Raw genomic sequence first — 27,172 nt, 5'->3', positions numbered from 1 at the left:
TAGGTAAACTTAATTAAATTGATTTTAAATTAGTTAGTCCTAACCATGCTGCCGTCTATGGGGTCGCACAGAGTCGGACACGACTGAACCGACTTAGCAGCAGCAGCAGTAACAACCATGCACAAAACTTTTTTTCAGGGTTCACCTTCCACAAACCTTTTAATCACTTTCTGTAACAGCCACCTGGAAGTCAGACGTACTTTCTTTTCCCTTTATAAAATGTAATTTTATTTTTTTATATTTTTTATTAAAATATACATCCTACTTTCTTATTAGATTAGCAAACAAACATGAATACTAGATATTTAATATTGAATATTTCCCATTTCCTGGATTCAAATGAATCTGAAATTATTTAATTTTTCTTGTATTTAGAATTATTTGATTTGTAAGCGCTTACTTTTCTTTAGGCCAATTAGAACTCATTTACAACTTCAACAATATTATCGGAAAAAAAGACATACACTGAGACATACATAAATCCAGACAGACAGACTGACAGAGATCTTACAGTTTTCTGTTTGAAATTTAAAATATCTCTTTGACCCCTTCCCTTTTTTTCTCTTTGCTTGAAGTCCTAATTTGCCCAAGGCTGAGGTCTCTGGCAAAGCTGGCTGTGTATTTCACGGACAAGGAAAGTGTTAACTTCAAGCTTTTCCCTGGGAAGGCCTTATAACAAGCTAAGTGAGTAAGTGTTAGTCACTCAGTCGTGCCTGACTCTTTGCAACCCCATGGACTGCAGCCAACCAGGCTCCTCTGTCCATGAGATTTTCCAGGCAAGGATACTGGAGTGGGTTGCCATTTCCTTCTCCAGGGGATCTTCCCAACCCAGGGATTGAACCCAGGTCTCCTGCACTGCAGGCAGATTCTTTACTGAGTGAGCTACAAGGAAAGCCCCTTATAACAAGCTAGTTGTTTTTAATTGCATGTGCAAAAAGAATTGATTTTGCAGTTTCCAAAAAGAAAAATTTCTCTCACTTCGTTCAATCAGCAATCATACACTCACAATCATTCAGAGGCTATCTCAATGCCTCCCTTCTCCTGAGTCCCCAGGTTTCCTTAACTGTTGCTCCCTTCCTGGGAGCTCCACGGAGGTTATCAGTCATGATGCTTCCCTTCCTCCTGAGTCTACAGGTTTCCTTAGTTGTTGCTCCCTTCCTGGGAGCTCCAAGGAGGTTATCATTCACGATGCCTTCCTTCCTCCCAAGTCCCTAGGTCTCTCTATCTGATGCTCCCTTCCTGGGAGCCCAAGAAGGTGACCAGTCTCCTCTTCTACCAGTTGGGGTAGGTTCCTGCCTGGGGACCATCCCCTGGGCCTCACCTTATCCTGTGGCCATTCCTGGTGAGTTGGTCTGTTCCTCCAATGAGTTCAGTTGGTGCTCAGTCATCCGGAGAGCAGGAACACTGGTTGGAAAGAGAACCCAGAATACCGTCAGGTGGCGTGCCTCCTTGTTCGTCTCGGGGGTCCTTCACTCCAGCCCTACCAAGCCACCAGTCCAGCTGCTCAAGGGGCTGGCATGGTTGGAATCTCGCTGGGGCCTCCAGAAATGTTGCAGAAACCAGTACTTGAGATACCAAACACCACACTCGGAGAGTTGGAGAACAGGTTTATTACACCAGTGGGCCCAAGGGAGTTAACACTCCAAGCTCTGAGCCCCGAACAAAGGGATCACAGAGTTTTTATAGACAGGCTATAGTGGGCAACACTAGCTGTTAATAGGCTGGTTTAAACTAAGGGGCTTCATGCGAGTGGGAACAGCAGTCAAGATGGGGAGGGGGATGCCTGGCCTGGACAGGCATGATTAAGCAGGTTTGCAGTGGCTGGGCAATTGCAAAGAGCAGGACAAGGGTGCGTGAGACGAACTCCAGTTCCTAGTATTGCAAGTCCCCATTTTCTGAGACTACGTGACCTACGTGATCTAGACTTTGCAAGGGGCAAGCTGAGTTACAGAGGCAGAAGGAGAAGGAGGTTATGTAAAATTTTAACTTTCCTCTTCGATACCATATTTAAGAATATTTAGATGATGAAATTTGGGGCTTTGGGGGTGATAAGATTTTAGACTTTGAGTTGGTGCTCTAGTGCATTGAGATTTGGGAGGATACTGGAATGAGGGTGAGTGTATTTTGTATATGTGATGATTGTGAATCTTTGGGGGCAAGAGGGCAGACTGTAGCAGGCCAAACAATGATCACATCTTAACCCCTGTAATCTATCACTACATTAGTTTACATGGCAAAAGGGACTTGGTAGATGTGATTAAGTTAAAGACCTTGACATGGGGAGATTATTCTAGATTATCTGGGTAGGACCCATGTAATCACAATGCATAAGAGGCTCTCCTTAGAAGAGGGAAATGGGAGAGTCAGAGTGAGAGAAGGAGATATGATGCCAGAGCAAAGGTCAGAGTGATATCAAGGAATGTGGGGGGCCTCTAGAAGCTAGAAAAGGCATGGAAATGGATTATGCTCCCCTAGAGCAGAATAAATGCAGCAGGAATGCAGCCCTACTGACCTATTTGGATTTCTGATCTCTAGAATTTTAAAATAATACCTTTGTGTTATTGTAAGCCACTAAATGTGTGGTAGTTTGTTACAGCAACAGTAGAAAATTAATACACTAACCCTTTTCCTACACTGAGTTCCACACCATTTGAGCCAACCTGCTCGCCCCCCTGGAGAAGGCAATGGCACCCCACTCCAGTACTTTGCCTGGAAAATCCCATGGATGGAGCAGCCTGGTAAGCTGCAGTCCATGGGGTCGCTGAGGGTCGGACACGACTGAGCGACTTTACTTTCACTTTTCCCTTTCATGCATTGGAGAAGGAAATGGCAACCCACTCCAGTGTTCTTGCCTGGAGAATCCCAGGGACGGGGGAGCCTGGTGGCTGCCGTCTATGGGGTCACACAGAGTTGGACACGACTGAGGTGACTCAGCAGCAGCAGCAGCTCGCCCTCCCACCTGAGGCCCCTTCCACCTTTCCATTTCTAACTAACCTCCCCCACAGGCTTCCACCAATTGTTTCGTTGGCACTCCTTCACTTTCTCTTGTTTCCTGATTCCTTCCAGATCTGAATCATCCTTTTAAAAAAATATTGATTTGTTTATTTGGCTGCACTGGGTCTAAGTTGTGGCATAGAAACTCTTAGTTACAGCATGTGGATCTAGTTCCCAGACCAGGGATAGAACCCAGGCCCCCCTGCACTGAGAGCGTGGAGGCTTAGCCACTGGACCCCTAGGGAAGTCTGGCACCATCCTTTAACCCGATGGTTCTTAACCCTAACTATATGTTAAAATCACTTGGGTGGGGGTGGGAGGAACAACTTGTATAAAGTACTGAAGCCCCGTATCTGACCAATTGTATCAGATTCTCTGGAGGTGGGGTTCAGATATCAGGTCATTGTTAAAGCTCCCAGGTGATTCTAAAGGGCATCCATCGTTGAGAATGCCTGCCGACCTATCGTTCTAGAATTGTCAAACATTCACATGCATAGCAATAACCTAGAGAACTCTGAATATGGCTGCCAAGGCTTCAGGGCCAGAGAGTTTGGGTCACTACATCTGATACTCAGATTCTGCTTCTCTAACAAGCTCCCCAGAGGTTCTGATGCAGGTAGCATTTGGAACTTTGCGACATTTCTACAGCCTTCTGTCTCCTCCCTCCCCAGAAGATTCAGCTAACTGATAAAATGAATTCCTTAGATCAGTGATTCTCAGTCTTTGAAGAATATCAGGAAGCTTGCTAAAAATACAGTTGCCCAGGTACCAATCCAGTTTTGTTTAACTAGGCTATTGTTAACAAGCTTGGTGGTTCAGATGTGTACTGAAGTCTGAGAATAAATGGCTTAGATGGGTGGTTCTCAAACTTGAGTGTGTGACAGAATCATTTGGAGGTCTTGTTAAAACACAGATTGCTGGAGTTGCTGATTCAATAGGTCTGAGTGGGGTCCAATAATTTTGCACTTCTAACAAGAGCTAAGTCATCTGAAGTTGCTATTTGAAGGACCATACTTGGAGAAGCACTGCTTTAGACGGATGTTTTAAGAAAAGTGTTTATCCCACCCCTTGCCTGTATCCATCCTCCATCCTCATTCTCTCAGCTATGAAGGGGTCCAGCCAGGGGGAGAGAAAGAGTTGAGGTAAGTGCATGAGGGAGTCTTGACTTGACGGGACTGCTAGAGAGGGCTGTCAGAGCAGGACTTCCGGGAAGCTCACCACTGGGGCCTCCTGGCAGAATTCTAATAACTCTCCAAGGCCAAGGATGGTAGCCAAATTACAGTGGGGAATAAAAGTGATCGTATCAATAGCTGTTAACTCCACATACACATCCAGCTCCCCTGAGGCTCAGAAGCTTAGAGTTTCCCTGGCAGAGCCTCTCAGCTCATGATAGTAAGAGATATACAGGTGTGTGTGTGTGCTTAGTCGTGGCTGACCCTTTGCGACCCTATGGACATAGCCTGCCAGGCTCCTCTGTCCGTGGAATTCTCCAGGCAAGAATACTAGAGCGGGCAGCCATTCCCTTCTCCAGGGGATCCTCCTGACCCAAGGATGGATCCCGGGTCTCCTACGTTGCAGGCAGATTCTTTATCATCTGAGCCACCAGGGAAGCCAGCAGGTGTAGTGAGAAGTAAGAGAAAATCTGAAGTAGGGGTTGACACTTATACTCAAGCTGCTGCTGCTGCTAAGTCGCTTCAGTCGTGTCCAACTCTGTGCGACCCCACAGACAGCAGCCCACCAGGCTCCCCCTGTCCCTGGGATTCTCCAGGCAAGAACACTGGAGTGGGTTGCCATTTCCTTCTTCAATGCTTGAAAGTGAAAAGTGAAATTGAAGTCTCCCAGTCGTGTCCGACTCTTAGTGACTCCATGGACTGCAGCCCACCAGGCTCCTCCGTCCATGGGATTTTCCAGGCAAGAGTACTGGAGTGGGTAACACTCAAGCTAGTTAGGGGGAAAGTCAAGTTGGAGCTAGAGTCCTGTTCACCCATGGTATTGACACCAGCTCTGGAGAGAGAGCTAAAGAGACTACAGAGCAAAGATGCAAAGAGCCAAGGGACAGAAGAAAGTCATTTCCTTTCCTTTATATTAACAGGGAGTGAGAAAGTAAAGGCAATTGGCAGGTCACAGAAAAGGGGGAATGGAGGGATTGGGCTGAAAACGCTATCAATCAGAGTTCTTACAAAATCCACTTCATTTTCACACCCTGAGCACAGAACTTGGTTATGTGCCAAGTGCGTATGATCCTCCCAAACACCAGAAGTCATGCCTCAGCTTTGGGAAGCTGGAAGGCAAAGAGCTAGATCCAGCACCTGCTAATCCCCTTATACACACCACAACCCATCCACCAGTTCACTGACAAGGCATCACAGGACTGTGAGGTTTTAGAGAAGTTCCTTCGTTTCAGAACCACAGTCACAGGGTTGAACAGACCTGGGAAGTTTAGGGAACAAGTGTCAACCCCCACACATTTGGGTGCCACTTGCGGTTATGATGATGAGAATTTTTCTGATTGTGTGGACAGTCACAGAGGTCATCAGCAGGTCTAGCTTACCCTGCAGATGCTGAGCCCCAAAATTGCACCAGTAGTAACTCAAGTCTGGTCAACTACCTATTAGGTGTGAAAGTGAAGTAGTGAAAATGTTAGTCACTCAGTCGTGCCCAACTCTTTGCAACCCCGTTGGCTATAGCCTACCAGGTTCCTCAGGCCATGAAATTCTCCAGGCAAGAATACTGGAGTGGATAGCCATTCCCTTCTTAGGGGATCTTCCCAACCCAGGGACCGAACCCAGGTCTCCTGCATTGCAGGCAGATTCTTTACCATCTGAACCACCAGGGAAGCCCTACTTAATAGATATGGCTTTAGGGAAATCACTTACAGCGAAACCTCAGTTTCTCACCTGTAAAATTATGCGATATCTTGCTTATCGAAAGGCAGGAGGCTAAATCAAATGATACGTCCTTCTCCTCCTTTCACCTTAGCCAGACTCCAAGTCTACCCTGTGCCCCCCACCCCCAAATCTCCCGTATCTATACCCTCCACTCCCACACCACTGCCATTGCCCTGGTTCAAACACTCTTCAGCTTCTACTTAGCTGACTGTACTAGTCTCTAAGCTGGTTTTCTCTTTCCATAGTCTCATCTAGGCCAAAGAATCTTTTACTCAGTCTTTCACACTGCTACCACATACAGCAAACTTTCTAATGACTCTTCATTACAATGAAGTCCAAAGTCCTTCACGAGGCTGGCAGAGTCCTCTAGGCCCTCAGATTTCAGCTCTCGCCAATCCCTCCACCCAAATTATCTCTCCAGCGTTGGCCCTATAGCCCATCCAGTTGAATCCAGTTCCTTGAGTGCCCCCTGTGTTCTCCTTCCTCTTTACCTTCCATGCACTGGTTCCTCTACTCAGATTGTCTTTGTCCCTTCCATATTTGCCCTTCAAGATTCGGCTGCAGCCCTCCGTGCCCATCTCTTACATTGTCGTATAGCTGTGCTCTCACTGTGCTCTGCTATTTGCACGTCTGCTCCTTACTTGACTTCTAGCCCACTGAGGCCACAACTAGAGCTTTCATCTCTACACTCAGTACACAGCATAGTGCCAGGCCCATGACCAGCCCTTGACAGACATTTGTTAAATGAATGAGTGAAGAATAAATCAGCAAGTATCTTGAGTCCTCTCCTAGCCCCCAACGCTCATCAACTTGGCCAGAATGCCCTTCTTTTAGAAAACCTTCGAAACTCTTTGGGCTGGTAGCATGTTAAAGTTAATGAGTTATTTTAAACCTTATCTATGTGGTCAGGCAGAACAAGGGCACCGAAAAACAAAAAAATGCCCAAGGTAAAGAGGTATAAGGGTAAGGGTGGGGAGGGCACCAGAGAGAAATTTTACCTCCATTTCCTTTTAAATGAAAATAGTACTGTCTGATATGCACATATAGATTACAGATAACTTTCACATACCTTATCTGTGATGCCTCAATCCAGAAAGGTAGGTTGGATTAGTTATTATTAACTACATTGTACATAATAGGCTTGGAGAAATTTGTTATACCACAGGAAGTGTCTTATGATAAAATATGAAAAAGGCAAAGGACAAGATACAAAATTATGTATAGAATGTGAACATAACTACGTAAAAAAGAAGCAGAGGAAAAAAATGGAAAGAAACGCATCAGAATGCATTCATTCAGTAAACATTTGTTAAATGTCTGCCATATTCTAGACATCATGCTTAGTGCTGGGGATACAGTGGTGATCAAAACACACGGTCCCTCGTGGAGGTTACAACTTGGTAGGGAAAAGCAAACGTTGATCAGATACGATACAGCAAAAGTAAAATTGCAACACTGACAAGTGCATGAGAGAGGTGATGCATAGTGTAATGAGATTGTAGACAAAATAGTGGAATCACCTGTGTGTGTGTGTTAGCCACTTAGTCATGTCCCAATCTTTGTGACCCCCTTGGACTGTAGCCTGCCAGGCTCCTCTGTCCATGGAGTTCTTCAGGCAAATATACTGGAGTGGGTTGCCATTTACTCCTCCAGAGGATCTTCCTGACCCAAGGATTGAATTCATGTCTCCTGCTTTGCAGGAGAATTCTTTACAGTCTGAGCCACCAGGAAAGCCCTGGGATCATCTATAGATAGAGGCAACCCAGGAAAAACTTCCTTGGCAAAGTGATCTCTGAAGCATAGAAAGAACTTAACCAGTCGAAAAAAACCCCAGCCAGAAGGATCATGACGAACAAGGGCCCTGTGGTGAGAGAGGAACTGATGAGTAAGAGAATGGCTGAGTAAGGCAAGCCTGGAAGAGGTTGGTGTCAGGCAGAGCTGGAGAAGAGGTAGAGGCTGGACCGTGCCCAAGCTAGACAGCAGCAGTTATGGGAGTTATTAAGCCCATTTGCATTTTCAAAAGATTTCTTACTTCCAATGAGCAGAATGGATTGGTGAGGGTGTTCAGTTCGGCTCAGTCGCTCAGTTGTGTCTGACTGTTTGCGATCCCGTGGACTGCAGCATGCCAGGCTTCCCTGTCCCTTTAGGATTGACTGGTTTGATCTCCTTGCAGTCCAAGGGACTTTCAAAAATCTTTCCCCGCAACACAATTCAAAAGCATCGATTCTTCGTCACTCAGCTTTCTTTGTGGTACAACTCTCACATCCATAAATGACTAATGGAAAAACCATAGTTTTGACTAGATGGACCTTTGTTGGTAAAGTACTGTTTCTGCTTTTTAATATGTTATCTAGGTTGGTCATTGGAGAAGGAAATGGCAACCCACTCCAGTGTTTTTGCCTGGAGAATCCCAGGGATGGGGGAGCCTGGTGGGCTGCCATCTATGGGGTTGCACAGAGTCAGACACGACTGAAGGGACTTAGCAGCAGCAGGTTGGTCATAGCTTTTCTTGCAGGGAACAAGCATCTTTTAATTCCATGGCTACAGTCACCATCTACAGTGATTTTGTAGCCCAAGAAAATAAAGTCTGCCACAGTTTCCATTGTTTCCCCATCTATTTACTGTGATGTGATGGGACCAGATGCCATGATCTTCATTTTTTGAATGCTGAGTTTTAAGTCAGCTTTTTCACTCTCCTCTTTCACATTCATTAAAAGGCTCTTTAGTTCTTCTTTGCTTTCTGCCATAAGGGTGGTGTCCTCTGCATATTGGATGTCATTGATATTTTTCCCGGCAGTCTTGATTCCAGCTTGTGCTTCATCCAGCCAGGCATTTCACATGATGTCCTCTGCACATAAGTTAAATAAGAAGGTGACAATATACAGCCTTGACGTACTCCTTTTCCCATTTGGACCCAGTCCATTGTTCCATTTCGGGTTCTAACTGTTGCTTCTTGACCTGCATACAGATTTCTCAGGAGGCAGGTCAGGTGGCCTGGTATTCCCATCTCTTTAAGAATTTTCCACAGTTTATTGTGATCCACACAGTCAAAGGTTTTAGCATAGTCAATGATGCAGAAGTAGACGTTTTTCTGGAATTCTCTTGCTTTTTCAATGATCCAGTGGATGTTGGCACTTTGATCTCTGGTTCCTCTGCCTTTTCTAAATTCAGCTTGAACATCTGGAAGTTCATGATTCGTGTACTGTTGAAGCCTTGCTTGGAGAATTTTGAGCGTTACTTTGCTAGTGTGTGAGATGAGGGCAGTTGTGCAGTAGTGTGGTAGTGGTGGCAGTGTGGAGCGAGTGAAAGAAGTAATAGAGTCAATGAGTCAAATTGACTCTAGAGTCAAAGCTAGAAGTCAATAGCTTCCCAACCTGGGGAGGCCATTTGGGAAGTTATTGTGGTGGTCTAAGCAAGAGTGGATGGTGGCAGGGGCTCAAGTAATGGTGGTAGTGAAAGTGGAGAGACATGGATGACCTCAAGCACTATGAGACAAAACGCCAGAATTTGGAGATGGATGGGATGAAGAGGGTGAAAGGAGAGATGCATTGAGATGACTCTTAGCTTTCTGGATGTGAATAGAGGTGGTGCCATCACCTGAGACAGAGAGTAATAGAAGTCGATCAGGTTGGGGCCTGAAGACAGGGCTGATTTGGGACAGGCTGAGTTTGAAGTGCCCTGTATGTGAAAGCCGAAAGGAGTGTCAAGTAGACAATAAAAACTAAGGGTTTGTAGCTCAGAGGAGATGTCTGGCTGGAGATAAGCATCTGTAAGTCAACTGTTGATTGATGGTAATTTACACATGAGTGTGAATAAGACTGTGTGGGAGTAAGTTCAGGGCGGGAAGAGGAACTGGTCTTAGGTCTGGTCTTGGGGAGCCCAATATTCAGGGCCAAGTGGAGGAGGTTGAGATGGCAAACCATTAATATGAAATGTCCAGAGTAGGCAAACTCATAGAGACAGAAAGTAGATTCGCAGCTGAGGGAACTGGGAAGAAAAAGGGAGTGATTGCTAACAGGTATGGGATTTCTTTTTTTTATTATAGTTGATTTGTGATGTTGTGTTAGTTTCAGTTGTACATATATTCATTCTTTTTCAGATTCTTTTCTCATATAGGTTATCACAGAACACCAAGTAGAATTCCCTGTGCTATACAGTAGGTCCCTGTTGGTTATTTTTCATATATAGTAGAGTGTGTATGTTAATCCCAGGTTCTTGATTTATCCCTCTTCCCTGGTATGGGGTTTCTTTTTGAGGTAATGAACATGTTCTAAAATTGATGGTGATGGTATTTGCACAACTCTGTGAATATACTAAAAATCATTGAGTTGTACACTTTAAATGGGTGAATTGTATGGCATGTGAATTAGTATATCCCAATAATACTATTGTTTAAAGTACAGCTCAGCAAACTCCTCTCACTGTGATTCAAAGGGCAGGCTCAAGTGTCTGCAGCTGGGGAAGAAGGTGGGCAAGTTGGGGTGAGGGTGGAAGCAGGGGTGTGGTTGTTGTGGGAGGTTGGCTTGGGAAAGGCAGAGCATGAGTGGAAATCAAGTCAGGCCCTGATAATGCAATGGGCCACAGACTATTTCAGAAGGTGGGGTTCTGGTGAAAGCAAAAACCACTTCAATGAAATCAGATTTCAACCAAAAAGGCTGAGGTTCACTTGAGAAGGGTGAAGTGTTATTTTGCAACTGGTGGTTGAATGTGATCTGGTCACTTGGCCTGGGAGTCTTTTAAGAGAGAAGAATTATAATCTAGGCCAGGGTTGAAGTTCTGATGCACCTAGCCTCCCCAAAGCCAGCATCCCTGAAGTAGGGAGCTTGAAAAGAGGGCTGCTAACCTTCCTTCAGGTGGGGCCCTGCTGAGAAGTCATATGTCATAGTGCTGGGCCTGTGTGCTCTGGAGCCAGCTGCCTGGGTCAGAAGCCTGGCTCCACAACTTACCAGCCACACTGCCTTGGGCAAGTCACCCAATCTCTCTGTGCCTCCATTTTCTCTACTGTTATATGGGACTAAGGATGGCACCTTCCCCCATCAATAGGATAGTTACAAGGATTAAACCAGATCCTTGGGGAAGGATCTTTAGCACAAGGTCCAGAACATGGGGACACTAGAAGAAGGTATTCCCTAAAGTGAATGTCAGAGTCATATCTGGAGCCACAAAACTGGTTGCTGGAGAAGTGGCTGATCCTTGCTAACCCCGAGTGAAGTCTGTGACAGGGAAGAGACAGCAGCTGGCTGGGGGTCAGTCAGGTGGCTGGGAAATGGTCTGAAGATTGTTAGCAGTGCATTGCTCAACTTGCCAGTGGGGTTTATACTTCCTGTTTTTAGTGTCTGGAGCCCTGATGCTGCTGCTGCTCGTGTTGGAACACGATCTTTCTTAGCCTCTGGGGGAGAATGCAGAGGCTGAGAAGCAACTCATTGTGGGCTGGGCTCCTTCATACTGTGCCTTTCTCTCCTAGCAGATTTCAGCCTCCACAAAACACACGTCCTGGTGTGGAAGAGGGCGGGGGGTGGGGGGGTTCCTAATTCAATTCTATAAGAATGTACTGAGTTTTATGATAGTAGCCACTGTTTTATGAGCCTTTACCAGGTGCCAGGGTTTTGGCTAAGAGATTTTGAGTGCATGAATCCTTATAACAATCCTGGGAGGTAGATACTTCTTTTATACCAATGAAGAAGTTCAGCTCAGTTCAGTCACTCAGTTGTGTCCGACTCTTTGCAACCCCATGGACTGCAGCATGCCAGACTTTCCTGTCTATCACCAAGTCTCAGAGCTTGCTCAAACTCATATCCATTGAGTCGGTGATGCCATCCAACCATCTCATCCTCTGTTGTCCCCTTCTCCTGCTTTCAATCTTTCCCAGCATCAGGGTCTTTTCAAATGAGTCTGCTCTTCGCATCAAGTGGCCTAAGTATTGGAGCTTCAGCTTTAGCATCAGTCCTTCCAATTAATATTCAGGACTGATTTCCTTTAGGATTGACTGGTTTGATCTCCTTGCAGTCCAAGGGACTCTCAAGAGTCTTCTCCAACACCACAATTCAAAAGCATCAATTCTTCGGTGCTCAGCTTTCTTTATAGTCCAACTCTCACATCCGTACATGACTATTGGAAAAACCATAGTTTTGACTAGATAGACCTTTGTTGGCAAAGTAATGTCTGTTTTTAAATATGCTTTATAGGTTTGTCATAGCTTTTCTTCCAAGGAGTAAGCATCTTTTAATTTCATGGTTACAGTCACCATCTGCAGTGATTTTGTAGCCCCAAACAATATAGTCTCTCACTGTTACCATTGTTTCCCCATCTATTTGCCATTAAGTGATGGGACCAGATGCCATGATCTTCGTTTTTTGAATGTTGAGTTTTAAGTCAACTTTTTCACTCTCCTCTTTCACATTCATCAAAAAGCTCTTTAGTTCTTCTTCACTTTCTGCCATAAGGGTGGTGTCATCTGCATATCGGATGTTACTGATATTTCTCCTGGCAATCTTGATTCCAGCTTGTGCTTCATTCAGCCTGGCATTTCACATGATATACTCTGCATATAAGTTAAGTAAGTAGGGTGAACAATATACAGCCTTGATGTACTCCTTTCCCCATTTGGACCCAGTCCATTGTTCCATGTCGGGTTCTAACTGTTGCTTCCTGACCTGCATACAGATTTCTCAGGAGGCAGGTAAGATAGTCTGGTATTTCCATGTCTTTAAGAATTTTTCACAGTTTGTTGTGAACCAATCAGGAAACTGAGGCACAAAAGGTTAAGAGTTGTTCCCAAGTCATACAGGAATTTAGTCTGGGCCACCTGACTCCAAAATCCATGCTCTGAACCACTGCATCATACTGAATGAAACAAGCTAGATTATGGGGATTAAAAACTGAATGCTCTGGGTCCTTGCCCTCCAGGGGTCCATGGTCTGGAGATTCTCTGAACAGGAAGGCTAGGAGACCTTGTACCTTCAAACCCTACTCAGAAATCTAACTGTTCATGCAGAGAATGAACAGAATATCCTGACCACATCTTGAATTTACTGAGTCCTTCACATAATCAGGCCAGTTGTCCCCAACAGATCTGAATCAGGGATGCATATCAGAAACACCTGGGGAATTTTTCTAAACTCACGAGCCCTGGCACCAGTCCTGACCTGAATCACAGCCTCTGTGGGTGGAGCATAGACTATCTACCTATTTTTAAAGTTCTCAGGTGACTTAGTAAAGAAACACTGCCAAAATTCACTAACATAGCTTGGAAATTTCAGTATTTTGGCATCCAGCTATAACTCCTGGCTTGCCTTCTACATCCAATCTTTAAGAAGTTGATGTCTGGTTCAAAATATATGTACACATGCATTAGGATATCACTCAGCTTTAGATTCTGAACTTCCCGATACTGGGGATAGGAAAGGCTGGTCATGAACTTCATTAACACACCGGGGAAACTCAGCACCATCCTCATACACAAATTATGGGAAATTATGTTTTCTGTTTCCTGAATGCCACCAACTCAAGCTGGGCTGGGTTTTGGATCAGCAGCTTGTGCATGTCTCCCGCTTTGGTGAATTCAGCCCAAGGATCATTGGGGATAGAATGAAGAGAATATGGTGAGACTAATCCTAAAGACCCTGGAGCAGGGCATGGCAACCCACTCTGGTATTCTTGCCTGGAGAATTCCATGGACATAGGAGCCTGGCTGGCTACAGTCCATGGGGTCTCAAAGAGTTGGACACAGCTGAGGCGACATAGCACACACGCAGTCCTAAAGAGGATCACCATGTAAAGTTGAATACGATGTGCACTGCCCAAAGGCATCAGGCTCGGGAGGGGAACTGAGAGTTGACAAAGCCTGCACACCATTTATCACGTTGTGGACTTCTGGCTTGGGGCACCTTTTTTTTTTTTTTGGCCACACCACCAGATGTGGGACCTTTGTTCCCCAGGGATCAAACCTACGCTTCCTACATTGGAAGGTAGAGTCTTAACCACTGGACCGCCAGAGAAGTCCCTGGGGCACCTTTTTGTACCTTATGTGCTATGGAGGATCTGCTCTACAACTCTCCTAGATTCTCCTTCCCGAAGGCCCATTAGGTCCAAGATATAGCCCCATGGAAAACCCTGGGATGCATTCCACCATCGTCATCTTCTACTTTTTATGCTCCCAACTCCCTCCCATACAAGCACCAGGAAAGAGCCAAAATCTTCAGAAAAATCACATTTGATTGATCATATTTATTCAAAATTACAAAAATAGATATAAATAAAAATACCAGAATATAATCATTAAATATTCAGTGTACAGGAGTGGTCCTTGCCTCACTCAGTGAGGATTGGATGAACTCAGCTAGAAGGTCGGAAGGGATAACTGGCCAAGAAAACATCTATGTGAAACTGAAACTGCAAATTTAGTGCTTCTCACAGTCTGCCCCAAAATGATACATTTATACACATCATCACTTGGGAGGCCCAAGAGGCCCCAGGAGTGACCCACGACTTCTCCAAACAGGCTATTCTGTATGACGTCACATCCAGACAATTTGGGGAAGTATCTAGTCTTGCAGTCAGACACAGAACACCAGCTCTTACACTGACACAGCTTGCGCACAAGTGTGCAAACATACGCACGCATATATTACGTTTCCTGATACATCCATGGAATTTCAGAGCCCTTCCCTCAAGTTATTAGTGTCTCTACTCTCCAAACCATTGTTCTTTCATTGGTTGAGCTCTCTCAAGAGACCTCAGTTGTGTTATACTTCCTAATTGGGAAATTATTCATTTCCCAACAGTGGGCCTCATGAATGGCCCACTGCCAGGGAGCTGGGTCTCCTTCCACCTATGCACAGGAGATGCCATTTTTAACTCCAGGAAGCTTTAGTCCAGAAATGGACAATACCATCCCGGTTCAGGACCACCCTTCCATCCTGATCAGGAAGGATCTGGGCGTCCAGCACCCAGACTATATCTACTCATTAAGTAGACTTAGTGAGGCTAAGTCTACTGTCGTTCACCCTGGGGGTACCACAAGCAAAACCACCTCTGCAGAGTCCATCTTCCTCAGTTTCTTCCTTACATATAGCTGTGCAGCTGGCCCTACTGCAAAAATGACGGTCAGCATGGGAGTGGGTGGTGCTTTCCTTGGTTCTCTGGGGTCCTTCAGAGGACAAGGTTAATCTCTCCCCTGGTGTGAGTGTTGATCCAGGGCAGGAATTTTGAGACCCTTGTGTAGACTCCTGGCTTGTACTTCATGGCACAGTCACGGCCCCAGCTCACAATCCCAGTCAGGGTCAGGCGGCCTTGGATGGTACAGACCAGAGGGCCCCCTGAGTCTCCCTGTTAAGCCAAAGACACAAAAGGTGAATCCTAGGAGAAGTGAGAAGGGGGCCAGTCATGCCAAAGAGAGAAAAGAGAGTTTCCTAGAGTCAAAGTCCTTAGTGACTCCCCATTTCCTACCACATCAAATTTAAAAATCCTCTGCTTGCCTTTCAAAGTCCTGTTATCTACAATTCCATCTACATTTTCAGACCCTATACTTCTCCTTCCCATCCCAAGATATGCTGTGGTCATTCTCATTTTTATATCTTGCAAACTGAAATGCTCTCTAGACTTCCCTCTGCCTCCCTATGGATAAGAGTCACATTCTTTCTCGCTAAAGCGCCCCCTGCCATGGCCATGGCCATCTAGCTGGTGCTCACCTCCTTCTAAACAGCTGATCAGTGATAATTCACACGACACTCTGAGCACTACATTGTACGATTTTCTAATGTTTTCTCTTTCTTACGGTCTTAGTCCCTGTCCCTTTCTGAGTCTGAAGTGCCTAGCACAGAGCCAGGCTCTTGACAAATGTTTGGAGCCCCGGTCCTGGTCCTGGCTTCTTGGGACTTCGACTGGAGAGAGACTCCCCAAAGTAGATAGGAAAAAGCCCAGAAGCCCTGGGAGAGCAGGGTGATGGAGAAAGATGCTTGGAACTCTCACCTGGCAGGAATCTGTTTCCCACTGTGGGTCAGCCGCACATAGCATTTTGTCAGTGACTTCAGCGCCATAGTAGTGGGGCTGCTGACACACCTCATGGGAAACCAGACTCACAAAAGTCATTTTCAGCTCATCTGAGTAGCGATAGTCAGCTGGATGGAGGAAACAGGGAGGAATTTATGTTAAGATGTGTCTGTCCAGTCTGCACACTGGGGCTCTGTCAGGGAGGGGACCAAAAAGTGTCCTTACCAGGGAAAGCCCTTATTTTTTTCCCACCCAAAATCTAGGTCTTTACCCCACCTGTAGTCCCTCACCCATTTAAATTTATGGCTCATCAGTTCCTAAATAATGCTCCCCACTCCATCCCTAGACCCATCTGCTGCTTCCACTGTGCTCCCACCTCTTTCTCCACAGTCCTCCCTTGATCAAGCTGAGCTCACTTCCAGGCTACAGCACTTTCTCCAGGACCCTCTCAGCCAGACCCAAATGTCACTTACAGGGATTCTCTTTTCCGAAGCCAGTGATCTCACACCTTGTTCTAGAATGAGCATCTTCATGTTCTGGGGGCAGGCAGATGGTCTGTATGGACCGGGAGGGCTGTGCACACTGGCCTCTGCTGGTACGGATCTTCAGCAAGGCTAGGGGAGCAGGAAGGAGGCAGAGGAGAAAGATCACCACCTGGTCAGGGGGTTACCATCACTCCCCTCCAAACCCTGAGGCTGTCTGTTCCTGAATCAGTTAAGGTCAGAGGGCATCCTGGGAGGTCTGGTGGTAGCCTGTCACCTAAAACAAGCCTATTCTGTTCCATGCTTCAAGGGTTTTGTTCTAGTTGCTGACAGAGGCTTACACAGCCAGGGCTACTGCATTCAGCTGTATGGATTTTTTCCTGCAGAAAGCCCTGACAGAGGTAGTTGGGCTGAAACCAGCCCCAGTACCCTCTCCAAGTTCTATATCCTGGGACGGACAGAGGCTCCATCCCGCAACGGAAAGGGCGTCCCAGTCCAAGCTATTGCCACCCAGCGGAGGCTCCCTGTTTGGAAATTCAGGGACTCTACAGAGGAGCACCAGGCCTCTCATGTTTTTCACTCTGAACCCTTCCCTACCGCTCCCTTTAAAGCGGGGTCTTCAAGTTCCCCTACAACCCCAACTTCCCACTCAGGTCTCTCCAGATCCCCTTCCCGCCAGCTATCATCATTGAGCAGATGAGGGTTTTCCACTCACCAATATCATTGTGGTGAGCAAGGCTCTCCGCACTATAGTCCTCATGCAAGATGAGCTTTTCCACCTCAAACTGCATCTCCCCACGTGTGTCGGAGTTAAGCCGTGACTGACCCAAGTAGACAATGTAGTTCTCCTTCTTTGGGTGATCACTGTGGGGAGATCAGTCAGACAATCTGATCTTGTGAGAGCCTGTCACTCTCCCCTCCCCACCACAATGACCTGAGAGCATCACCTCTCCCCAAGGCCATGGGCCATGTAGAGAGAGGCTGAGGGATCAGAAATAAGGAGAATCTTTTGCTGGGAAGGAGGAAGGGATTCCTTTGGGCAGAAGGGTCAGGGCCAAGAAAGAAGGAACATACATGAAGCAGTGTGTGGCGCTGACCACCCAGCAGGGACTGATGAGGCTGCCACCACACAAGTAGGTGATGGAGCCTCCTCGATGCCTCCTGTAGATGGCTGCAAACCAAGGCTGGTTCTCGGCGTTGGTGACCTGTCCCCCAACAATCTTAAAGCGAGGCCTCAGAGCCTTCTGGCCACATTGGAACTCTTCTTTCTCCCTAGGAGAGGAGGGACTTTTTCCTGGAGAAGAAAGAAAGGGATGTCTTGGGCAGGGAGGTAGGATAAAGTGTTTTGCTCCTGGTCCTCTGACCACCCAGTTTTCAGGGCCAGGCAGGCCTCCCTCCTCATCCCTCCTGTGATGCAATAAGGGAACGTAGGAGTTTGTCACCTTCCACCCCACCATCATAAACAGGCCACTGACACTTACCAACAGAGCAGTCCTGCACCATGCAGAACTGGACAAACTGCTTTAGGCCAATTTGCACGTAGCACCAGGGCCTTCTCTGATTGTCTGGGTTCCTGGCAACATAGAGGGGAGGAGGGTGTCATTCCAAGCCAAATTGCCTTTTCTGTATCTTCCCCTTCAGAGAAGACTCAACCAATGGCCTTGATTTCTCATACTATGGCCAGCACTTGGCAAACAGGATAGTAACAGGGGTTTCTGTGAGGCCATGAGGAAGGTCCTTGTTACTCCCACTTACCACTTACCTGCAATAATTGTGTTTCCCCAGGCCCAGCTGAATGGCATCAGATCTGTGGGCATGGTACATTTTCAGAAGGACGGTGGGAGAGTCCCAGGCCAGGCAGGGCCGGCCACTGAGGTCTCTGTTGGCCTTCCCTCGGTAAGAGTGACCATTCCCCTGATAGCAGGTTTTCGATGTATCTGTGGAAGAATGTGGGGATGAGAAAAATATTAGAGAAGGAAGTTCAGACAGGCATTTTAGAGAACTTGCCAGGCCTCAGATGATTTCAGTGAGGTAGAAGGTCCTAGAAAGAGTCTCTTTCCACCCCCATCTTACATTTGTGCAGCCCCAGCCTCATAAGCTGAGAAGGCAATGGCACCCCACTCCAGTACTCTTGCCTGGAAACTCCCATGGACGGAGGAGCCTGGTGGACTGCAGTCCATGGGGTCGATAAGAGTCGGACACGACTGAGCGACTTCACTTTCACTTTTCACTTTCATGCATTTGAGGAGGAAATGGCAACCCACTCCAGTGTTCTTGCCTGGAGAATCCCAGGGATGGGGGAGCCTGGTGGGCTGCTGTCTATGGGGTCGCACAGAGTCGGACACGACTGAAGCAACTTAGCAACAGCAGCAGCAGCAGCAGCAGCAGCAGCAGCTTCATGAGGCAGTGTGTGTTCACTGTACATCACATGGGGGTGAAGATGCCCTCCACTCCACCTCCTAACTCCTGCCTGCTCTTGCATCCTACCCATGTCTCCCTGTCCCCAAATCACTGGTACCCCTGTGCCCTCCCAGTTAGAGTCAGGACCCCCATACCTATCTCACAGTGTTCCCCTTGGAATTTCTTTGGGCAACTGCATCGCTGAATGTTGGAGAAGTACTTGTAGGTTACACATTTTCCTCCGTTCAGACAGCCACAGTTCGCTGGAAAACACAAAGGTTGGAGGGTAAGCAAGGAGCGTGGGAGTAGGCCAGGGGAGAACCAGCCTTGAAGCAAGAACAGGGAGGGGCTGCCCCCTGAGGCTTTTCCAAGATATCTGCACTCAAGCGGTAGATACTCACATTCACCAGACTCTTTATGAACTTCATTGCTGCCCTGGAAGAGAAGGGGAGTGGAGAGAGAAAGTTCATCAAAGGTTCCATGCTCCTGAGACCCCAGAGTGAAGATGAACCGGCTCCAATCCCAAAACTCACCCTCCCTCCAGTTGCCTCTCTCCTCACCCTGTTCATGTCTAACTAGATCTCATATGGAAGATCATAGGTTTCCAGCAGGGAGAAATGAACTGACTCAAATAAGCTTCACAAATCAGGTGCCAGCAGGTTGGGGCAGTCCCTGCGGCTTCTTCTTCCCTTGCCAGCAAGTGCAAGCTCCCCAGTTCTCAAGGCCCCAATGCCACACCTGTCCTTTTTCCCTGTTTGGCTCTACTGTTGATTAATTTTGGAGGACTCGGGCTGCCTATGCAGCCCCTTCCTTCCCCTGCGCTGTTCCGGGGTCTTGCAAGCCGCCTCCCGCCACCTAGAGTCAAAGCAGGGAAGCCACTCACATCAGAGTCGCTCACGACCAGGGCACAGACGAGCAGGCATGCCAGCAGGACCCTCATGGTGGCAAGGCTGGGGCTCTAGACAGAAGCTCTGCATGGGAAGGAGAAGTCAGGGGAAGAAGCGGAGGAGCGCGAAGGCGGACGGGGTGGATTACTGCAGTTCAGGGCTGGAGCCCCTAGGTTCCCTGCGGGACGAGCCCGCGGTGACCTGGCTCCCCGGGTCTGGCCCGTCTCCCCTCTCTGGAGGTTCAGGGGGTCGTAGCACAGCCTGGACCCGCCGCTGTAGGGGTATACATAGGCACGGGGTGCGGTGACTCAGCGCGCAGACGCAGCCGAGCAGGGGCAGACTGTAAGGGGAAGTAAAGCCGGCGGGATCGGGGTCCCCCGCCTCCACTCTGCGCTCTCAGGGAGGCTCACACTCACCCGCGGCTACGGCCAGAGGGGCGCAGGACCGGGACTGTGGGGACTTGTAGGCACTCTGATGCTCCGCCGGGGTCTAGGGCTCCAATCTCTGCGCTGTGCTGCCAGCCGGCACTGCAGGCTCTATATTAGTACTCGCCCCAGTTCTAGCCCCGCCCCAGCCCGGGATCGCCCCGTCCGCTCCCTTCCCTCCCCTCCCCTAAGGGCGCGCCGCCACTTGGACCCCGCAGGCTTCCACAACCGAAACCGTGAGGGGCAGCGCGGTCCCCAGGGGAGGGGACGAACCAGGTCTGAACCTAGACATGGAGAGGTAACTAAATTCACCGCCCCCTCCTTCCATTCACCTGGCCTGGGCCCGCCGGGTGCAGCACCCTCCACCTCCCGACTTGCCAAAAGGAGAGGCGCTAGGGAGACTCTCCCCTCCAGTAAACCAGCTCTTCTCCACCCTCGGCCTCCAACTGCCTAGGACAGCGATTCGGACCCCTGGGCTTAGGGGCATAGCCCGCAGCTCATACAGCTGTGAAGTCTTTCTCAATGTGAAAATGCACGCTCGCTGAAAACACCAAAAAAAGCCAAAAACCCTGCTTATTGGAGCTGCCCCTGTAGTATGCCAGCTTCTCCAAAATCAACACAACCAGTGGATAAGACAAGCTGAGTTTATTGCTTACTGCAGTAAGGCAGTTTGGTCGTGTCAAGGGGTGGGGGAGGGCGTCGGATTTTATTGAGAATTTGTAGATTGGTTGGGCTTCCCTTGCGGCTCAGCTGGTAAAGAATCCGCCTGCAATGAGGGAGACCCGGGTTCGATCCCTGAGTTGGGAAGATCCCTGGAGAAGGGAAAGGTTATCCACTCCAGTATTCTGGCCTGGAGAATTCCGTGGACTAGTCCACGGGTCGCAAAGAGTCGGACACGACTGAGCGACTTTCACTTTTGCAGTTTGATTTAAGGGAGGTCTTTGAAAGTGAGGGCTTGATAAGGACTGGATAAGAATCCTGCTATGATTCTGTAGGATTGTGAGAACAGGGCTTCCCAGGTGGCATGAGTGGCATAAAACCTATCTGCCAATGCAGGAGACATAAGAGACGTGGGTTGGATCCCCCGAGGGCATGGCAACCCTCTCCAGTATTCTTGCCTGGAGAATCTCCCTAGAGAGGACACAGGAAGGCTAGAGTCCGTAAAGTTCCAAAGAGACAGGATTGAGGCGATTTTACACTCACCCACGTGAGAATAAAGTCTCAGGGCACAAACTGTCGATGCTTTCTATTGAAGTTTTGATGTGTCTTCCAGGAAGTTCCTCTAATGAACCATCCATAGTATTGTCACTTAATAAAGACAGTGGAAGAATAAAGCCTTCTTAATGTAGAAACTTGTTTTAACCTCTGAGGAAAGGAATTGGGAAACTGGAGGACACGAATAGGAAGATTTATTTTTCACTATATGGCCTTTTGCACTGTTAAATTTTTGAAAATATCCTTGTATATCACCCATTCCAAAAAGATAATTACAGTTTTAAATGCATGTTTATTTAGTATTCTATATCATAAAACCTGGTTTCTAGTAAGGTAAAATAATTGCTCATCAAGTAAGATCGGTCTTCAGAAAGACCATGTGTAAAGAACTCTACTTATACTTCCTGCCTGAGGGCAAGTGCCCAGTTGTGTACACACACACAAGTCCATGCATGTACACCTGTCTCTCAGGCAGAGCTGAAGAACCACAGTAGGGACTCTGAAGTTCAGTCACCCCCATCCCTTTCCCCCTAGTGTTGGGAACCAGGGCTTGGAGTCACCTGAATCCACCCTGTCACCTCAGTGGAAGGGGAGAAGGCTGAATCCTCCCAAGGCTTAGGAGAAGGGACCCACGGGGAGGCCCAAAGAGGCATAAGGCTTGGTCCCTCTCCCTGCCTAGTGTTAAAGGCTCAGTCATGTCTGACTCTTTGCCACCCCATGGACTGTAGCCTCTGTCCATGGGATTTCCCAGGCAAAAATATTGGAGTGGATAGCCATTCCCTTCTCCAGGGGATCTCCCCAACCCAGGGATTGAACCTGGGTCTCCCGCATTGCGGGCAGATTCTTTACCGTCTGGGCCACCAGAGGCCTACAGCATCTTGCTGCCTGGCAAACCTGGACCCTGGGTCTGGGTTCACCTGAGACGGGTAGGAGAGAGTACCAGGAGAGCAGGAAGAAGGGAAGCCTCTTTACTCTACTCCAGCCAGAGGTCTCAGGATTCCAGCCTCTGCCTGGGGAAAGTACAAGCTCACTATCCAGCTTGTGAGGCCGGTGACCCATCGTCCTCTGGAGGGATTCTCTGTGCCCAGCTCTGAGCTGCCAGCCTCACGTACTGAGTCAGAATGCTAGAGCCCTCCGAACCAGTTTTGCTACTTCCTCTAGAAGATCGTGGTATGCTTTGTTTGGAGTTAGAACCCACTAATTGTAAATAAACGTGATCAAAATGTAAACAGAGATGTTGCAGCCTGAGGACTTACCCCGAAACTTGTAGGTTAGTTATCAGGAAATTCCCAGCTGACTCTTGTGATTCACAACACTCTCCCGGCAGCTCTCATGACTTCAGATTACTTGGCTGGAGGCTGTCATGCTGATTCTGAGAGCAGGATGACCTCATTTCCTCCCGGACAAAGAGACTTGGAGACCGTTATGCACCATGACACTCCTCTTCCCCCTCCTTCCTGTTGTGGCCTCTTCACCTGGTTGAACAATCCTAGAGCTTCTGTGAAGATAGAATTTCTTTTCCACTCTGTGACCTTTGGGTGCTCTCTGAAATCTGTGTTCATCTTTTGGTGCACAGTCATCTTTTAATTCTTTTAGGGCAGACACTACATCTTAAGTATCTTTCTCTCTCTCAGCACCTGATGCACCTTGGTGCTTTATTATGAAGGAATCCATGAACAAGTGAGAACAAAGCATTCTGGGGCGCCCTAGAAGTTTCCCTCCTCCTTTTTGTCTTTTCTTTTTTGCCTTGCCATAAAAAAATAGTACTGACATAATTTCTATCTTTTGCTAAAAAGCACCTTGATACAAACCATTCCTCTTTAAACTCAGAGCTGCCTTACATAGTTGGAAATTGTTTTTCCCATTCTGTAAATGAGGAAAATGAGGTGGAGAGAAGAGACATAACTGATAAGTGGGAAAGCAAGCACTAGAATCCAGATTTTCTCATCCTTGGTCCTGTGCTCTATACCTCACTGCCTCCAAAGAGAAGGATTCAGAACAGAAGACTCTGAAGAGAAGGATCAGATGTAAGATGTTCCTGCTTAGGGGAGCCCTCTTGCTGGCTTTGGAGACCTCCTTCTGGAAACACACCTTGGACCATGGACTTTGAGCTCCCGGGAGGCCCCGGCTATATTATGAGTTAGTCTCTTGCCTGAATTCCTGAAACTAACTTAGTGGTCTAGGGTATCTGAGGTTTCTATCAAGTGTGAGAAAATAAGGAACTGAATATATGTGGTTTCATTCTGTTCCTGACTCTCAGAATAAACCCACCAACCTCCTGCTTCCACATCTCAGCAGTCCAGACCCCTCAAGTTAGATGTGGCAAAAGAGACTAATGGAGAGGCGCTGTTTCCTGGAGAGACTCATAAAAAAGCAGGCGGAGGCCAAATGTGCAAGGAGGACCCGGATGCCGAAATTGGCCCTGAGACTGTGTCTAGGAAGCTGGCCCACTGAAGGGCTATTTTCTGACTAGCAGGACCCAAAGGGAAGTTCATGTAGAGTCACAGGATGTTTTCCTGGGATGCTGTACCAAGAATATTCAACTTGGTACTATGTATAAAGTACAGTGTCTAGCCACAGGTCAGCCACGTCCAAGTCGAATGACCTCAGGCAAGACAGTTAATTCTTTGGGTCTCAGTTGACCACGTACAAAAAGAGGCAACGCCTGCCCTGACTGTGCCTCACTTTGAATGAGGTCATAGTCGTGTGTGAAATCATTTGTTCATTCCTTTATTAAATCACTCAGTATTTATCATGGGCCTTGTGTGCGTCAGGTACGGTTCTAGATGCTAGAGATTCACGGATGAAATTTGTAAACTATAATTCCTACCTCAAATGCTTGTCTTGCCTTCCTGTCTATGACTGTCCTGGCTCAGAAGTCCAGGCTATTCCTGGGACTTCATCCCAGGCTTCCAGTCAAGTGGCAATGCTATGTCCTTAGCCAACAGTTCCCAGCAACCGGCCAGCTGTGTGCGCTGCTCACCCCCACAGCGCTGACTCCCACTCTCTCCTTCTCCTCTTTAGTTGTCCGTGACCTGAAACTCTTCTTTCTTTCACACTCGTGGGACAGACAGATTCCTCTGCAGTTCTGGGAAGGAGGTACTGAATGCTGGTCGCATAATTTCCTTGGGTCTGAAGACATGTTGGGTCTCTCTGCATGTTTAATGCTAAGGGGGAAGATACTGTTTCACAGTAGGCATTGGAAGCCACGTCTGGGGCCTGTAACATGATAGGGGAGGTGCTGGAGCTGCTAGGCCCCCAGTGGCCTGTGGAAAGAGTAGGGCGGGGGAAACCACATACTTGCTTCCTTACTCATGGAAAGCAAAAAGCCCAGGGGCTATACCCTGAGGTTATAGTCTTTCCTCAGTGAACAAAGGGGCCAAGTTGGACCCTCCAGCTTCATCTTACGATCCCTACCCATTCTCATCATTTCTGCCTCATCATGTCTGGTCCAATTTCTAGCCCCACCCAAGCCAGGAAGCTCAGAACTCTGAGTTAATTATTTTGAGCCTTGGCCAGATTTTCCTTTGTCCCTAATCTAAATCTGGTTACTTCCTAAATCAGGAACTTATTACTTCAAAGAGTGTTGGTTATGGCTTTCCAGACCTTCTGGATTCTGAGGCCACCTACCAGAAACAAAGCTAGGCCCTGGTCCTAGGACTTCTGCTTGGAGCCCAGAACACGTTATTGGATGGCAATAGCTTCTTAGCTGGAAGCTAAAAGGGATTCCAGGAACAAAAGACTAGAATGGGAAACCAAAAACTGATGGGTTTGCTAAAAACTGCCAAGAAGTCAATGCCGTTAAAGGAAGTATGTTCAACTAGGAGCTAGCATACTCAAAAATATTGTTCAGAAGAAAACCAACATAACATCCACAGCCTATATGAGGTATAATTTCATGGGTTTAGGACTCTCGCACGCTGCATCCTATAACTCTGCCTTTAACACAAACGCAGCACTTCCCTTTCCATTACACAGAGAGGAAAGTAGAGGGCTGAAGAAGGGAAGTGAATCATCTGAGTTCATTCACTGAAAATGAGATTCAGAATTCACCAATTTTGAGGAACCTCGTGACACATTTCCTCCCCCGCCTCCCCCTCCTATTCTGAATCTGCTCTCCTCCGTTCCTGACCACCCTCAATCCCTACCCTCAGTCTCTTTGTCTTCCTACCCACCTGTGGAAGGTGTTTCTTTTCTCCAAACGGTGATTGATAACAGTGTGATGAGGCAACCAAATCCTGGGGAGAGGTCAGTTCCCTTTTAGAAGATACTAGAGGATGGAATGTATGGAAGTCTGTGAGAAGAGGGGGCAGGCGGCATGGCAGGGAGCCCCTGGAAGAGATCTGTGTGCAGAGTGAAGAGAAGGAATAGTACGTAGACAATCTAACCAGGAGGCTCCTGTTTACTCTGAGAACAGTGATGGTAGTAATATGACAGAAACTAAAGAGGAAGTCAGTTCTCTCCAAGGGGATATTATAATCTATCCCTTGTTGAAGATAGATTATAATAGCCAACTTCTGTTGCTTACATTCATTTTCTTTTTCTGGCCTTTCCAGTGGCTCAGCGGTAAAGAATCTATCTGCAATACAGGAGACATGTGTTTGATCCCTGGATTGGGAAGATCCCCTGGAGGAGGGTATAGCAACCTGCTCCAGTATTCTTGCCTGGAGAATCCCATGGACAGAGGAATCGGGCAGGCTACAGTCCATGGGGTCACAAAGAGTTGAACACAACTAAAGCGACTGAGCAGCATCAGCATTTTTTCAGTGTTAACAACAACCTTTAAGGAAGGTACTATTAATATCACCCTTTTATGGATGAGAAAACTGAGGGTCCCAGAGTTTAAGCAGTTTACCCATGGTCACACTGCAGGCAAATGGTAGAGCTGAGAGTCACACCCAGGGTTTGTTGATTCCCGGGTTTGGAGAACTACCTCTGAGGCAATATCATATTCAGTCAGGAAGGTGGAGATGCTAGTCATTATACCTAATATCCCTATTCTAACCCCATGGTGCCATCCCAGAGTGCCCCAGTAGTCCAAGTCATGTCTGGGTTGAGTCCTATCTGTGCAGCTTGAGCCAGACTGAAAAAATATTCCTCCTTTTGCCTAATAAACCCAGCCATGGCTGTATCTGCAGGGTCCAGTCAGAGAAGTTCACTGGGTCTTCTGCATGTGCTTATTTTTCTGTGTGGCTCTCTGGAAGCATCAAAGGTGAGTTTTTTCTTTTTCAAAACTGTTATTCACGCATATTTATATGATGGAGATACCTAGGGTTTTTCTGTGGGGAAATAACAATAGCATCTCTACACTGAGCATGGATTTTATTTAGCAGGCGTTGAGTAATCATCCTGTGTGCATTCTCTCATTTAATCCTCAGTGAAGGAGATGCAGTATCCACCCCTCAGATAAGGAAACTGAGGCCCTGAGAGGTTGAGGACACACAGCCAAGTCAATATCAATAGTCTTGTCCCTTTACCTCTTTCTGAGGGGAAAAAATATACCCTGTTAAGTAGGTTCCCCGAAAATCTGTAATAATAAATATTTACTAATGTTATGTTTTCCAACCTTGTCTTAAATGTTTTAAAAATTACAAAATCTCAGGTAACTTCCTAGGAAATTCTGATTCATTAAGTCCAGAAGTGGGTTCAGGAATCTTATTCTTTATATACATCCCAGAAGATTCTTACCATCAAACAAGCTTGGAGAAAATGTCAGTCAGTGCATGCCTAGGGAGTGTTACTTTATTTTTCCCCCTAGGAATGCCCAACTAAATCACACATTTTCTATCGACTGGGGCTTCAACTCTAACCCTATCCTTTGAGATGGAGGCCCGAAGAGAGCAGAGGTGGGAAAATCCAGGGCTGGAAGGCTGACTTTGGGACGGAGTTTC

The 27,172-nt window shown here is 47.3% G+C and overlaps 1 protein-coding gene across 2 annotated transcripts; it reads right to left on the bottom strand.

Moving 5' to 3' along the window:
- Positions 1 to 14,088: 14,088 nt before the first annotated feature.
- On the bottom strand, positions 14,089 to 20,190 carry PLAU (plasminogen activator, urokinase). 2 transcript variants are annotated; one of them, NM_174147.2, is made up of 11 exons: positions 20,058 to 20,143; positions 19,638 to 19,725; positions 19,156 to 19,189; positions 18,910 to 19,017; positions 18,117 to 18,291; positions 17,836 to 17,927; positions 17,429 to 17,648; positions 17,070 to 17,218; positions 16,346 to 16,486; positions 15,852 to 16,000; positions 14,097 to 15,209 (listed from the first exon to the last, which is right to left on the bottom strand). In NM_174147.2, exons 2-11 carry the CDS (start codon positions 19,692 to 19,694, stop codon positions 15,033 to 15,035), a joined length of 1,302 nt encoding a protein of 433 aa, NP_776572.1. In that variant the 5' UTR covers positions 19,695 to 19,725; positions 20,058 to 20,143; the 3' UTR covers positions 14,097 to 15,032. The 2 variants fall into 2 exon arrangements, with proteins under 2 accessions (XP_024842286.1, NP_776572.1); XM_024986518.2 differs by having other exon boundaries at positions 14,089 to 15,209; positions 19,638 to 20,190.
- Between the last annotated feature and the right edge of the window lie 6,982 nt (positions 20,191 to 27,172).

The sequence above is a fragment of the Bos taurus genome, chromosome 28 (assembly GCF_002263795.3).
Source record: "Bos taurus isolate L1 Dominette 01449 registration number 42190680 breed Hereford chromosome 28, ARS-UCD2.0, whole genome shotgun sequence".
Classification (NCBI taxonomy): domain Eukaryota; kingdom Metazoa; phylum Chordata; class Mammalia; order Artiodactyla; family Bovidae; genus Bos; species Bos taurus.
This window is presented reverse-complemented; position numbering and strand designations above follow the sequence as displayed.